We start from the raw sequence: 16235 nt of genomic DNA, 5'->3' as shown, positions 1-16235 counted from the left end.
TTTCCTATGAAGTACATAAAACAGTAAATAGTACCTAAAGCAACCACATGGAGTGTAACATTTTAAAGTATTTCTTCACTTTTCACATTTTCAAAACAATGACTTGTATTGTCTAGGAAAACAGTGCCAAAAATCTGAGACATTGTACTTACTTTGCTGGTAAGTGTTTAAGAAAGTAGCCCATTACTTTCAGTGTCTGTACTCTTATTCCTTCGCTTTTTGAAGCCAAAAGCTTATAAATCACTCTGGGAAAAAACAAAATTCAATTCAAATTCATTACAAAAAAATTAAAAAAAGCAAACATTTAAAACATGTAATTAACATTTACTCCTTGACCACTATATTCACACCAAACAAACATATGTCCATTAAAGAAAATAAAAAACAATGTGGACATACAGTATCTACTGTCTTAGCACTATGAAAACTACTTTGACCAAACCCACACAAACAAAGTTATGAGCACATAAACGGATAATAAAAACTGTGATGAGCACCGAATCCCATTGCGCTGGTCAAAGGCCTGGATCATAGACCCAGGATGTTCAGACATCAGAGCCACCAACAACTGCAGCACATCCATGAGATTGTCATCCTGTGGGACAGACAGAAAGGAAACTGAGTCTATTCTATTCCAGAAGAGCACTAGACAATTACTGCTGTTTATATTCCCCTGCATTGTGTAATAGTGGCAGTAATAAGCAGAAATAGTAAAAAAAAAAAAAAAAGAGGAAGAAGAATCAGTAAAAAATAATAGAACTCATCACAAGCATCTGAACTAAATCACAATAAGTGCTGTAAAAAAATGAATGAATGCTATACGTTGGTGGCTTTTATAATCATCCATTAGTCTGACAAGGTTCACTGTGCCACCAACTGATCTGACTGATTCATTTGTTATGCATCACTCTACTGTAAACAAAACCACTTCTGTCAAGACCTCTAACAGGCAGACGTGGAAAAATAACAAGAAACAGTAATGCTGCCTTTAGCAACAAGAACTGTGTGCTCGGACTCTGCATATCAGATGGTGGAAAGACAAATTACTGTACGGCAGTGCTATGTTGCCATCTGGTGGTGAGGTCTCTGCTGCATGAACAGTATCAATGCCTACCTCATGCATGGTAAGTAGGTAGTTGAGGATGCTCTGTAGCTCATCTTCTTTCACTCCGTGATCCTACAACATAATTGCACAGATCGTGACTATGTTTTACTTTCCGTGTACCCCTACTACAGACATATAAATATATCACATCAGCAAAAAGCCATCACACTTGTTGATATTATCTGATTTAATATATATCCAACCTTTTTGTGGTTATATATGTAAGGGATAATATTGTGAGAGCTAGCCAAAAATATAATATTTATAATATTGAATTATTAAATTATTCAATTCATATTGATATATATAAAATTCATTTAAATATGTACAACTATCTATCTATCTAAGTGAATGAACAAGATCTCATTTGACGTTCAGTTTAGGCACTTACTTTCATTATGAGCTGTTTGACAAACAGAAGCAGAAAGGCGCGCAATGAAAGAATCTCTTTCTGGTTTGGCCTTGGACCATCTGAAAAAGCAAAGAGCAAACAATGGCTGCTGAAAGTAGCTAACAAATGAGCAACTGAGCAAGACCCAAATGACAAGAAATGGTAAAAGTAAAACACTGTGGATGGATGGATTCTTTCTTTGCCTAATTTACCACTTTAAGAACATCCTGTGAGAATGTAATTTTAGGATTAGTGACGTGGGGTTTGTATGTTTTAATCCAAATTTCTGTGTACATGCTCATAGGTGCATAAGAAATCTGACAAATACTGTGTATATTGTAAATCGATACAGTTAATTACTGTATATCATATATACACAATTGTCTAAACATTGTCTGCACTCTCACCAAGGCCTTTAGGTATGATTCCACTGCGGTCCTGTGGGTTGACAACCCAGTAGTAGTATTTCAGTGTATGCATGACTTGAAGTACAGTGCCCACCCTGCGAACAGCGTTGTATATGGACACTGTGCTGATGAACTCTGTTGCCAGGTAAGTGTAGAGTGCCAGTTGTACCTGCGCAAGATAAAGAAAAGTGTGATAATGCACAACCACATTTTCCAGTTTGCCTGTAACCATCTAGTTTTAGTGTGTCCTAACTTTTCTCCTTTGAGAAGAAACTGGAGGCTAACTCCAGGGGTTGTAGACAAGCCATTCTCAATTAAATAGTCACTGAGTTACAAGGGTAACCTTGAACTCTGAGCTGAGCTCTGCACCACTAAAAATAAAAAGAAGGGCAGGAGCATAAACAGCAGGAGGAGATGATTGTGATGATGCAGATCTGAATGAGTGCAATCATCTGTATGCACTAAATGACTTGTGTGTGCTATTTACATGTGCATATAGTGCTTGTCTCCATCTTTACAACTGTACAAAATAATTTGCTGCTGAGTACGTGTGTGTTTATGTGTACTCCTGTTACCTTGGCAGGGGCATGGATCCAGATGGCAGGGTTGAACAGAATGTGGTCACACAGCTGCTTGAGCAGCAAGATGCCATTCTGCAAGTTGCTAAGGTACCTTGAAAAGGCCAGGACAATGTCCAGGACGGGCCACGTCACATGCACCTTGGAAGACTGGAGCAGATAAAAGGAGGCAGAAAATGTCATAATAGGGGATGAAAAAACAGAGAGGACGATATGTCAATGAAAGGAGTCACGACAGAAAAAACAAAAGGTGAATGAGGTACAAAACAGAAAGGGGAGGGGAAGACACACGCAGAGAAGGATGAGGAGGAACTTCTCTCTTGTGTAACAGCTGTAACCGAGCAAAATTGTGTTGTTCTCACCTTCTCCAAAATGTAGCCAATGACAAGAAAGCCTTTGCAGGCCAAGACCTGTTCTTGCATAGCCACTGAGTTCTTCAAGAGCTCCATCACAAAGGATAGCAAAGTGCAGCTAAGAGGCACACAGACATACAGTGACAAAAAGAGAGAGAGACAGCGAGTTAGACAGAGACAGTAATCTATGTAAGCTGCTGACAAAACCCTGACTACGAAGGGCATATTATACATCAAATGTGATTGAATGAGGGTGTCGTGTCATTGTAGTGCTGGGAGAACAGATACTAGTTAACAATACCTTGAGGGCAGCAGATAAAACAATGCTGCAATTTAGAGTATAATATGCTCCAACAGCCTACAAGCTCAGCAGTAAAGCATTTTGTGTCAAAAATTAAAAATATAAAACAATTTAGGTAGAGCAATTTAAACATTTTCATTGATCCGTTGATTGAATTTTGAGTACTGACATAAGATACTGATGTCATGAACCACTGTTTAAGTTTATCTTATGTTACTGTGTAACATAAATTCTCAGTTCACAATTAAGATCAAAGTAATCATTTACCTGATTATATTACAATCTGAGGCAAAACACTGGGCCGGGTATAATTTTAAAATAAATTCAATTCTGTCCTTTGTACTGTGTCATTTAGAGTTTTTCATTTCTAAAGTGGCTTATAATATGTAGCCAATTTAATTAACTCCTTAGCAAGTGTGTGTGTGTGTGTGTGTGTGTGTGCGCGCGCGTGCGTGCGTGCGTGCGTGCGCGCGTGCGCGCGTGTGTGTGTGTATTTACCACACAGAGGTGTCCAGGTCATGGCTGGAAGGCTGGCAATAATCCAGCTGTGCAAACAGAGGGAAGAGGACCTGCACGCCTCCAATAGAGTGGATGCCACTCTGGACTGTGTGAGTCACCACGGCCTTCACATCCTACAGAAACAAGCACACGTAGCCAAATTTAACATGTATGGGACCAACATTTATATATGATATTTGTAAGATGTTGACAAATTTGAAAGTAAGATGCATATTCACAAGAAAACAAAATCCGAAGACTTTATCATACCATATACTGGCTTTCTGTCAGGTACCTACCCTTTTGAATCCATGACAGTTCTAAACAAAAACCAGGGTTTTGCCATTATAACATACAGTACTTCATTATAAATTCAGTTTGCAGGCATGCTCATGCCTGCGAGGGTGAAAATCTCAAACTTTTTTTTCCCCCCAAAGTTTCTTTCTTTTTTTAATCAAAATATTTAAAAATATTGAAAACATGGTAGTTGAGACAAAACTGATCTTAATATTTAATGATTGATAGTCTGGTGCATGGGCTGGTGCCTGTGGCATTGTGTGGTTGAACAGTGGCTTGGTACTCTCTATAGGATTGGAATTTCTGGCATGGCAAAGCAGAGCTGCAAATATAGGTCACACATTCATTCATATTTCAAAACGTATGTGTTTGTATGGTGAAGGGAGCGTAGGTTTGTGCGGCAGCAAAAAGTTCTCATACAAAGGAAACAAAGCGTTTTCTTCGAGGACAGGGCGTGAGAGAAAGCTCAATTAGTGGCAGAGAAAAGAAAACTTATAGGCAGTAAAGAAACAGTATTATGTGTTTGTGTGTACACATTTATGTGGTGTGGGTGTGTGCATGGATTTGTAAGCAACATATGGAAAAATAAAGTTCACCTCCAACATCTAACAGGAAAATGTACAACTGCTTATATGTGGTTCCAAACCAGATCTCAGTCCTACAGCAGGATTATTCCACAGGGGTGGCATTTTCAGCAGCTGCAGCAGTCTGGCAAGCTCAACACATTTTCACCTTTGCTGTAATGAGGCTATTAAAATGAAGAGATGCCAACTGGTCCACTTTCATTATTGTGGAGGAACAAAGAAAGCGTAAAGAGCCGTGCATATGGCACAGTGGGAGGGAATGAGCAGGCGTATAGGCGCTGAATGAATCTGTAGTGACACTGCTTCAAAGCTGCAGCAGCACTGTGACTTCAGGTTTAGGTGAATAATGGCAAACCAAGCAATAACAACAAAATGCTGAATTAAAGGCATCATTACCTGCAGCATGAGTGCGTGAGGTGAATGGACAAAAATGGAGGCGTTGTCCTTGGGGGAGGACTCGAGGCAGAGCTGAGCATCTGTGGCACGAGGGTTATAGGTGAAGGCAATACTGGAGGACAGCTTGCCTTCATACAGCAAGATCTTATGATGTTCTGCAAACAGCAGGTCACTCTCAGCCTTGTGTTTGAATGTGCCCTGAGGACAAAGACACATAAGGCAACATTTTTCTTGTGCAATCATTTCCACAAATCCAAAACATGGCTCAGAATATTATGACAATTTGAGATTCACTGGACAAAAGTAATTTAAATCATCATCATCATTATAAAGCAAATATGATCTCCTTGTGACATATGTTAGGTTTATATTAAATATTATTGAACAGATATCTCAAGTTTTTGTGTTTTCCAACCTGGTATCCTGGACCCAGCTGATAGATAGCCAGGATCTGAGCAGCACTAAGAGCCTCTCCAAACAGATAAACTGCCCCCATCTGTCCACAGAAAACACGGTTGACATCTGCCATCTCCGACGATCCCAGGAAACACTTGTCAAATGTCTGCAGCAGAAACAGGGATATGTTGGGATAGGGGATATGTTGGAGGTAGGATTTTAGGAAGCAAGGAAGTAGGGGAAAAAAAAAAACAGATATAGACAGATGAAAAGAAGGGAAGTAAAGGGGGTGACGGCAGAAGGAAGACAGGAAGAAAAGACAAAAAAGACCAAAAACAGTACGAAAGAAAATATGGAAAAGGCACATTTGTATTAATACTAGCTATAAATGGCAACACACAGCCTCAAACTATAGTGCAGCTAACATGATAATCTTCCATCTTCCTCCTGTCATGGTCAGTGAGGCATGAGCAGAAGTGTGGAGTATAATGCGGCCACTTCTCAGTCAAGTAGCTAATTCGTTTTCTGACATACTGTCACATCTAAAGGATTATACTACACCGTGAGGGCATTTTCATCCCTAACAAATTTTGATTTAAGAGTCTCATATGTCAGCATGACAGAAAGCAATCGTGGGGACTGTGACAGAGTTCATGTGGGGATGTGTGAGAAACACAGGCTGTGTATGTATAATCATTTCCATGCTAAAAAATAGTAAGAATAGTTTCACCCTCAAGCTCTCTGATAGCAAAGCCTGAGATGGGATATATCTGAGTGAGAAAGGTTGGAAAAGGACGCTTGCTTTGAGATCTTGTATACACTCCCACAGTAAAGCAATGTTTTTAAATGGATATTTTGAATGAAATAACATAGGAAGGTTCATTCAATGTTATTCAACATTCACTCACAGACCACGTCAGCAATAGAGACAATAGTGTGCTGTATGTTTGTTTTTGTGGAAATCACTATGCATGGTGAAGAAATAGTCCAGCACATAGCCACTAACAAGAAAATCAAATAAGTGTATTTCCCAAAATGACAATCTATGCCTTCCACCAAATTTCAGCAAACATGTTTATAGGCATAAATATATTGCAGAGAACTTGTGGTGGCCCCTACCAGCTGATTTTCAAGTACATTTGCACACATCAAGGAAGATTTTTAAATTGTTACTACTCACGTCGCTGGTGTTGACAAACCAGGGGATGTCTCCAAAGGATGCCAGTTCCCCATTCACATAGCAGCTAATTTCACTGTTTGACCAGCGGTTGTAGACATGAACAAGTGTCACCATGTACCACTACAACAAAAAGAAGCAACAATATATCAGTAATTCAGCACTGGAAGAGAATTTTGGAAGCTGCAATCCTATCTCTTAGATTTCAAGTTTTCTTCTACCATTGAAATAGGTTATTATAGTTACCTCAAGACATGAATGAGCATGAATTAATTGAAGAGGAAAGGAAAAAAAAAAAAATCTACTAAAATTAGTTCTGAGTCCTCGTGAGGTTGAGGTAACGTGGTGCCTCCACGCTCAGGGGAAGAAAAAAAAGAGGTTTCAAGTTGTCCACAAGCAAAAGTTCTCTCTGACTATAATTGTCTTGAGTGTGTACTGCGCCTGCAAGACGCTGAAAATATTGGATAATCCTTCTCTCCCACTGCCCTCATTCCTCCTCCTTCTAGTTTTGCTTCTCCCCAGAGCCAGGTGAGATGTGACAGTTCTTTCTTACAGCAAGGTCAAGATTTATTGGTTATGTGACTGAGTACATCTGCCCTGACATATGAGTTCTGTGATCCATTTACAGAGATATTTCCGGGATTTGTTTTCTTATGTGTATATTTGGTTTGCCCAGTTTACCTTATGTGGTTTGAAGTCGTACTTTACACAGTGCTGGAATCCTTTCCCCTTGGATTTTAACGAGGTCACTATCAAACAGGTCCCCACAAAGTGTGCAGAGTAACCGAGGCCTTTACTGGTTCGGAAACTGAAAAGACATGACAAGAAAATACACACAGCTTTAGTTTCTGCTTAAATCTGCTAGCTTTCATTTAAAATACATTTAAAAGGCAACATGGGTTATAGTTTCCAATACAGCATAGAAACTTAAAAAGGTCCCAAAAGGTTAAAGATAGCAAACACTAATTTGTAAAATTCACAGACTTTTCCCATCGCTCTTTGTGTCCTGGCAAAATGGGTCCCTACATGTGATTTAGTGAATTAATCTGTTTTCAAAAGGGCAAAGGGCTGAGGGGAAGCTTTTATTACAGGATCTTTCAAGTAGGTTGTTAGCCCCTGGCTTAGTCATCATTTTCACCAAAGACCAAATAACTCCCTGGAGTATTAACTAGATTTCTGACAGAAACTAATTATTGGTTAAAAATAAAATGATCAGAAAACAATTTTTGGTTAGATTTACTTGGTCCTCAGAAATGAAGCAAAGGAGGAAGAGACAGGAAAGCTGGAGAGGGGAGCACAGTCATTTTGCATTTGTGAGGCTGGAGGCTGCACTTTTGCAGTACAGTTTATGAGCCTCAAATACATTTAAGATACATCATGGTTGGGATGTTAACACTTAATGCTGGGCTTCATGCAATTCATGCTTGCTGTGTTATTTACCCTTAAATATGCACTAGACCCTGTTCAAAGTTCAAAGTTGACAGATTCTTTTGCATTCTGTATGTGGCCTGTTCAAATTGAACATTTAAATAGCAAACAAATGTTTAGTTTCACTGGTCAAAGAACAACATTGTTTTTATGTTACCTACCAGTATAGGTAAGGCTTGTCTTTGTCTACATTGATGTTGTTGATGGGATCCATGCGGAGCCACGTGTGGAATGTAAAGCCATTCTGGTATGGCCATTTTGCTATGGGAGGCAGAGCTATAGCCTGTTAGGGAAAAAAAACAACTTGATACTTAGTTGTGAATCCTGCCACTCTGTTGAATAAAAGGACACATGAAGCCTTTAGAAATAAGCAACTGTAGCTTGTATAATAGTTCTGTTTGAAAGTCATGTCAGTAGCCCACAACAAGCATTTAGACAAATAAATATGACGCAAAAGGGGCCCTGAGCATATGTTACAAAACCATTGCTGCAAGTAACGTTTCTGTGTGCTCCCAGTCCTTCCTAACTCATTAGCAGGGCAACACAGGAAGAGAAAGATACATGTACATATTTTAAACGTCAGGCTCACGAACACAGGCAAGTACTGTTAGAGTTCAGATCAACCAAAATCATATGAAAAACCACCACATAAAAGCAGCAGCATTATGGTATTGGAGGGTTACGTAAAGAAGTGGGTAAGCACGCACACCCACACGCACGCACACACGAACACCATCCTTTAAGATGCACACATGTTGCACTGACTTGTTTAGTCATGTTCACATTAAAATAGTCCATTAGTCCGTTACTCACAGATCACAAATTCAAATTCATAAGTTCATTTTGATTGTATCAAAGGATGATTGTGATGTACTATGAGAAAACTAAAATGAACAGCATCATGCTACACAATACCCTGTGGCAGGAAGAGTTTCCCCTTGCACAACAGTGCACCATTCAGTGAATGTGGTAAATGATGCATGCATGAGCAAAAGAATGCTTTTGTAAAGCTTGAGTGAAATAAACAGCTAGAGAGAGCCATATACACAGAAAAGAAACTATAAATTGTAAATAGTGCTTGTTTTGGATGTTTAAAATGGTAATTAAGATAAGCTTGTGTCACGTAATGCTCATTTTACTGTTTCATTAAGTAACACTGAAGTCTAAAAAAAGGTTGTGTTATTTAAATTAACATAAGACAAGAGAAGGAGATAAGAGTGCACAGTCCTTTAGAAGAGGAACAAGAAGACAGAGGTTCTGAATAAACTTAGAGGCAGGCATGGTTTACCAAAATGCTCAAAGCACAATTTGAATGGTCCAAACTGAAGTGTCCTAATATCAGTAATTTAGTCAGACCAAAACACACTGGGCACATACAGTTTCATCAAAAGCATGCTATTAGTCACTTAAGTTTTGAGAAATTTCAACATTTCAGAAAATTTACAATAGCCTTTGAGGCAAGTGAAGGGTCTGAGCTGCAATGGCAGACAAGAAAACAACTAAAAGCTCATCAATGAGACAGAAATTTCATGGGAGAATGAATGGCCGGGTCAATGGAAAGCGGCTTATAAAGCACTTAATCTGAGGAGAGATAATCATGTAGTGTCTGAGGTCCTGTCTTTCCACCTATAAATACATGTTAACCGTTCTTTCTAAATTGGACAAAACCTCCAGTCACATTAGGGTTCCACACTCTGGTGGCTGACCATTGTTTCATTAACGTCTAATGGGAGGTTTTTCTCTGTGCATTAAAAAAAACAAACAAAAAAAAAACAAAACTATGCAGTCCACTCGCCTCTTGTACACTCATGACTATGGACACTTACGGAGAGGGTTATTTTAGTTTGTGGTGAATATATCTTACGTATAACACAGTACTCACAGCTGCATTTTTTCCTGGAAAGCTGAAGAACGAGTCAGGGCCATGTCTGTGAGGCATATGCTTCAACACAGACAAAAGCTTCACTGCATGTCGGGGCTGAGGAAGAAACAAACACAAATGCATTACTTTGGGCAACTGATAACATTAACGTCTAAACCAGCATAAACACACAAATCATATGAAGTCTACAGACTTATGGTTCATACATGCAGCCACAAAAAGTTAAAAGCAGATAACAACTTGTCAGACAAAGACATTCTGAGAGATTCACTTAGCAGAACTTTATTAACATTGTGCACTGCAAAATGTAAAATATGTTGTTGCAATTTGGAGACACGCATCCCATCCAGACTGTCTCATCAGATATTTCAGAAGAAATGAAATGAAGAGAGAAGCAGTGGCATGAGTTGCTTCAAAATGGGAGAGTGAGGTGAAATTCGAAAAACATAAAATAAACTTGCCCTGTTTCCTTGACAACTTCATGACTGTCAGTGATCAATGGGTTACTCTCCTTTTCTTCCTCGCCTCATCTGTCTCCCCTTCTGTGCCACTGGTTCTGACTGGATGTATTAACTTATCATCTGTACACGTACAGTTTTATAGGTTCAGTGGTGCTTTTCTCTTATAGCCACTTTCAACCTGGGTAATCTAAGTCTTTTGCCTCACACAATTTTAATGTTGTAGAAAATACCAACTAGAAAAAGTAACCTAAATTCTGTAATTATGCATAATCTTATGAACCACCTTAAATCAATAATGCAGTGCTGCTCTAAGTCCCAGACCACTGTAGAGTAGTAGGCTGGTTTCACATGATTTATCACATCTATGAGATATGAGGGCATTGGCCTGTTGGACAGCAGCACTTGAAGTGTTGCTAGCACATTCCTCATGCAGGTCCCAGACAACCAATACAGCTCACAGTGGTATGACTCTGACTCACCCACTGGCCTTTCTCCCCTTGCAGCTTGCTGAAGAAAAGTTTCAGCTCTTTTACTGTGATGCTGTAACTGGCAAGCACACCCAACATGTCCACAAGTAGGTCTGAAAGACACACATGACACAGGCCTGAGGTTAAAAACAGAATCACACAGGGGATTCATGCCATGTTAAATCAAAAAGACAACAAAAAGTACTTTATAAGTGAGAGGAAGTTCCAAGTGACTACAGTTTGCCAAAAACATCAAGTGTGTAATTAATCATGAGGTGTTGCCTGTCTTTGTTACCTGGCAGTCACTGGTACTGTGCAGCCTCTTTCATTAGGTGTTACTGAGTAATGATGAAGCATAGCATGACAGATCTATGAATAATGTGTGCATGCACTACCCTTGATTTAACCATCCAAATATAAGGCTGATTTGTAGTTATATCTTGCAGGTCTTTACCAGTGAATTAGTATTTTAAACAAATTATGTAAGAGGAAGAGGCATCTGATAATCTATGAGATCACTGATCTTAAAAAGTAAACACCTAATATATGAAGCATTTCGATTTCTAGATAATCAATAAAAATGTCACGCATTGTGAAAGATTTCATGAAGAATGTTAGTCAAAGATTTGTACTGCAGTGAATCTCCTATAGACATTACTTTCAGCTGCCTAGTGTACTGCAGGGCTTCATCATCCCTGCTTGTCTGCACAAACCCTCCAGGCCAACACTGTTCTGGCTGGGGAAAGTTCACTGAGTCAAACACTGCAGGATTATTTTGTGCTAATTTGCAGATGGGCAGCAGATGAGACTGAGACTCGAGGGGGAGACAGGATGACTGTGTCCTCGTTCAGTGCAATACAGCACAGTGTATGTAAGGATAAGGCCATGATTATTGTACAGTATTAGAAGAGTAAAGAAGAGTCAATAGAAAAATTGTAAAGTTGGTTATTTTATTTGTAATATTCCACTGATTCATGATCTTTTTACTCTGTCCCCCTCCATACAGGTGGTAGGGATTTGATTACTTGTCTTGGTCAAGCACAGTTCAGTGGTGCTGGGGGTGCTTATCATGGGAACTGGCCTTTTATATCGCTACACAGGCTAATTGCCTTTAACAGTTCAATACCTAAATGAAACCATAAAATCAGCTTCAGTTTATATTCTGTAAAATTCAGTAATATAGCAGAAATATTTGTTTTATGCCTCAAATGGGAAGAAAAGGACACTGATTGTCAGTACCTGCAATCATACTGTCAGTGGTGGATATACGCTGGAGCACCTGCTGGATGAGCCCCACATCGGTGCATGCCTGTAGGTTGCGAACACTCTTCTTGAGGATGGCGGTGAAGATGCTCCAGACCTCAGCCTGACAGGTGGGCTGACACTTGTCCAACAACTCCACCATGCAAATGATGCTCTCAGGCTCCTGAATGATGAAGTTCATCTCCAGGTCAAACTGGCCACCGACCAGCTGGGCAGAGACAAAGGAGGTGAGGAAGGGAATGAGGGAGTCAATATATACAGCAATAAACAGCTCAAAACCAAAGTCAAAAGGTACAATGAGTTTCTCTGGTAACACCAGTATAACATAACCAAAACTTTAATAAAGGCATCCGTCATATTACTATTTGCGTGCACTCCCCTAAAGAGATGATTAATCATACATCAGAGCTGCTGTTAGCCAAGTGAATCAAAGGTCATGGAAGAAACACAGGTCTCTAGCTATGGTACTGTCTATCAGTGCATTGTATTGTTTACAGGTAGCCTTGAGATACTGAGATAAACCCAGAGCAGAAAATATCAAGTAGCCATGTCAGTGAAACCAAGCTAGACATTCAGACAAACATTAGACAGACTCAGGCTGTGAAGAGTGCATTTAGAGGTCTTTCATTCCAGGAGACCCTGGAATGCTAACAACATCTGGCACAGCCTGACAGAGAAAAACATGGGTTGAAATTCATTTCCACTTAGTATATTCAAGATACTGGTAAATACTAATACAAGCGCAATGATGTGAACTCGTCCTAATATCCACATTAAACAGCAGTGACTATAAGCAGGAGCTGATTTAAACATGACAGCACTGCTTTTTGTTTCGTTAACATCCTTCACACTCAGGAATGTTCCAGCTTTTGTGAGAACAAAATTAACACATTTTCTTTTACAGCCAAAGACACAAGCTTCAAGGTGAATCAAAAACACAAAATTGAATTCAGTGCCACAAGAGGGAACGTAAATGCATCCGAACATGTTAGTCAGCCTAGGCTGTGATCTCCAGCTTAAGCTTGGGGGCACTGAGGCACTGCTTGTCTTCTAGCAAAAGGAGTAATGTTCTTTGTGTGGGAAAATAAATTACATGTGCCTTAAATGCCATAATTTGTCACTTCTTAATAGTTCTGATGACATTTTTATTATTGAACCCTGCCTAATAGAAAAAGATATGGAAAATAACAATGCTGGTGTCAAATTAATATTGTAAGACTGTCATGCTTAGAATCTGTTAAATGTGACTGGACAAAAAAATGAACATGTGATTGTTGTAATCGGCCACTGAACAGGCTGCATGTAAAAACAATATGATTTGGTCCAGGGAATGGAAACTGTCCCATTAAAATGAGTGAGATCAGATTAACTCAGGGTGTGTGTGTGTGTGTGTGTGTGTGTGTGTGTGTGTGTGTGTGTGTGTGAGTGAAGTATAGCAGATAGGGAAAGGACAGGACATTGGGGTAATGTTGCCACTGCATCATAACACAGGAGATAAGGTGATAACAGTGACACAGTCCCTTTAACCTCATCTTACAGGTATCTATTTTTCCTCTCATGTCAAGCCAGAATAATGACACTATCCATCATCGGTGCTCTAAATCACAAATAACACAAAATCATTTCCTTTATCACTTATACAGTCAAATGTTCAATCATTTATTACCATTCACTATTGGTGTGCCTATAGTGACTGCTATTATTATAGCAGCCAAGCTAATTGGTGGATAATTCACTGAAAAAAATTATTAGCAACCAAATTACAACCAAACTTCATTACCACATCATCTCAGTTGTACTGGGGACAAGGCAGAAATCTCAGAAACAGAACAGTAACAGAATTCTGCATGAATTAAAGTGAGAGAATAAGCTTTTGTTACTGCGATGAATTAAAGTCAGTTTTTAAAACATTTACAGTAACACATGCACTAATTATTACCACACTGGCTTCCTGTCTCCTTCCCTCTTAGTATGTCACTGATAAATCACACAGCTGTTCAGAGAGTAACATGTATTATTAGGGATGGCTGCATCCAACTGTAGCCAGGTCTCCCATTTTGCCACAGTAACAGCTGATTTATGAGCCTGACACCATACACAAGTCATCCATCCATCAGCGTCAGTTGACCAAGGGGACGGAGAACAAACATGAGGAAGGTGATGGAGCGCCACACTGCAATGACATGGACCCAATCTCTCCCTAGAATCAAAGGGGTTTTAGCTAAATTGAGTATTTCATTGTGTGTGGTAGCTTTTGTAGAGTCAGCCAGCCAAAATTCAACAAATAAAATTTTAATTTTTTTTTTTTATTTTATAAAATGTGTTGGAAAATGTGAACAGCTACAAGTCTCTCCAAGCTAAAAATTTGGTGGATCCTGCCACTTCTCCAGAAACTCTGAAAGACTGACAACTTATTATTAATATAATTATTTCACATATTGTTATGCATGATGTGCACAGAGCATAGATCACAGCAAGCTGATGAGGTAAATTTTTATTATCTGATAAATATATCTAAAAGGAGCCAAGACCCTAAAAAGAGCCAAGGAGTCATATTTAAATGGATTTTATCTTATGGCAGTCGTCTAATTCCACCTTATTCAAATATACAGACTGAATCTAATGCAACCGTACAACTGGTATACAGCTGGATGAGCTATCATCTCTATGTTGTTACAGGTTACAGAATATATAGCCCCTATAAACAGTATAAACACACCGAGTTATACAGCCATTAATCAACAATGGTACTTTGATGGAAATTAAAAATATATGCAATTTCCTATAGTTGTGTTTACATTTGTCCACTCATACATGACAAAGAAGTTTTCATTGTTATTGAAGTCAATTATTTACATATTTCAAGAACAGGTGTGAAAAGGTTGCCAGCTACAGCTGCAGCCAGGGAGAGCACTGTGCCTAAAGCCAGTGTGTACATGGCAGCTAGACACCCGATCCTTGGCTGGGTAACCTGGCCTGGCTGTTCTCCCTTGAGGGCTGCCTGAATTAATCATGGCTGAGCAGCCAAGCAGCCACTGGGCCATAACACAAAGCCCAACAGGCTTCTGTGGTCTCCATGGAGAATAGCATTGGAGAATGGCAGGGCAAAATGCTATGGCAGAATGAGGAATTTATAGCTACTGCCTAAACTTTACTTATAGTTCGGGTTATTTATTTATCCTAATGTCATTATAGCTCGAGCAATAATGACATTAGGATTCTGGAAAAGCTGGGATTTAAAATCCAGCATCACTGATGAGAATGTCCAACATGAGGTTAATACTCCCACCACATGCATCCTGATTAGAAAAGAAGTGTCTGTTTCCATCAACCTGTTTGATGTACAATTTCAATTTCCACTTAAAGAAATTGGAATGCAGGACTTTTTTTAAGGATTTTTTTTAAAACTCAGAACATCAGAAAAATGGTTTAATGCTTAGCTAAGGTAAAATTACTGTCATAGTGAAATAGCTACAGTAAAGCCAGGCCAAAACTGATTTTAACAATGCGTGCGGTGTGGCTCTAGACATTTAGCTCACCACTTTGGTCCAAACTAAAATATCTCAACTACTGGATAATCTGACACAAAATTTTGGACAGTCTTAGCCACTCACATTTGGACACTCTTGGCCCCTGTTAAATGTCACTTACCTCTCCTTTACCCTACTGCTGACAAAAACACTGCGTATATGTGGTTCAGAAGATGACATATGAGATAACCTGAAGTAAAAGTAACATTATTGAAAGGCTACATGTTGTGGTAGCAAGGAATCTATGACTGAGAGCAGAAGAAGTGAAGGTTTACTAAAAGAGCAGAGCAGCCTGAGTAAACAGACCTGAGCCATGTGTCACAGACAATGAGATAAGGCCAAAAAAAAAAAAAAAAAAAAAAAAAAATATGGGCAATTTGTACTGAAGGGGAGGAAATTACCCAGATAAAAGTAACAGGCAGTGAAGGATGATGTACCTGTCCGTCCATTGTGTGTGTGTGTGTGTGTGTGTGTGTGTGTGTGTGTGTGTGGGCTGATGATCATCTTTCAATTCTCTCCCTAAGGAAACTGCAATTAATTTTGTAGATAATGATTTCAATATAAGGCAATTTGGCTGAATGAGGCAACAGTAGAAACAGGCAACAGAAGAACTCCAGTGAGATATCTGTGCATGCCTGCAGGTTGCCAGTGACTGTGCTCAGGTCTTGCATGTCTCTAGTTGTCTCTAGTCTCAGATGTCTCACATCAGGCCTGCAAAAGA

The 16235-nt window shown here is 39.3% G+C and overlaps 1 protein-coding gene across 4 annotated transcripts in view; it reads right to left on the bottom strand.

Moving 5' to 3' along the window:
- The window catches only part of lrba (LPS-responsive vesicle trafficking, beach and anchor containing), a 162781-nt gene that overhangs the window by 131222 nt on the left and 15324 nt on the right, over nucleotides 1-16235 (bottom strand). For all 4 annotated transcript variants that reach the window (XM_026303424.1, XM_026303427.1, XM_026303425.1 and 1 more), the window contains exons 2-17: nucleotides 11961-12192; nucleotides 10734-10834; nucleotides 9794-9889; nucleotides 8073-8194; nucleotides 7165-7291; nucleotides 6487-6606; nucleotides 5326-5472; nucleotides 4911-5108; nucleotides 3634-3767; nucleotides 2844-2952; nucleotides 2479-2631; nucleotides 1904-2072; nucleotides 1497-1576; nucleotides 1115-1177; nucleotides 498-595; nucleotides 153-245 (exon numbers count right to left, since the gene is read on the bottom strand). In XM_026303424.1, coding sequence (XP_026159209.1) covers nucleotides 153-245; nucleotides 498-595; nucleotides 1115-1177; nucleotides 1497-1576; nucleotides 1904-2072; nucleotides 2479-2631; nucleotides 2844-2952; nucleotides 3634-3767; nucleotides 4911-5108; nucleotides 5326-5472; nucleotides 6487-6606; nucleotides 7165-7291; nucleotides 8073-8194; nucleotides 9794-9889; nucleotides 10734-10834; nucleotides 11961-12192 — 2042 coding nt within the window. The remainder of the gene's footprint in view (nucleotides 1-152; nucleotides 246-497; nucleotides 596-1114; nucleotides 1178-1496; nucleotides 1577-1903; nucleotides 2073-2478; nucleotides 2632-2843; nucleotides 2953-3633; nucleotides 3768-4910; nucleotides 5109-5325; nucleotides 5473-6486; nucleotides 6607-7164; nucleotides 7292-8072; nucleotides 8195-9793; nucleotides 9890-10733; nucleotides 10835-11960; nucleotides 12193-16235) is intronic.

This window comes from Mastacembelus armatus, chromosome 1 (assembly GCF_900324485.2).
Source record: "Mastacembelus armatus chromosome 1, fMasArm1.2, whole genome shotgun sequence".
Taxonomy (NCBI): domain Eukaryota; kingdom Metazoa; phylum Chordata; class Actinopteri; order Synbranchiformes; family Mastacembelidae; genus Mastacembelus; species Mastacembelus armatus.
This window is presented reverse-complemented; position numbering and strand designations above follow the sequence as displayed.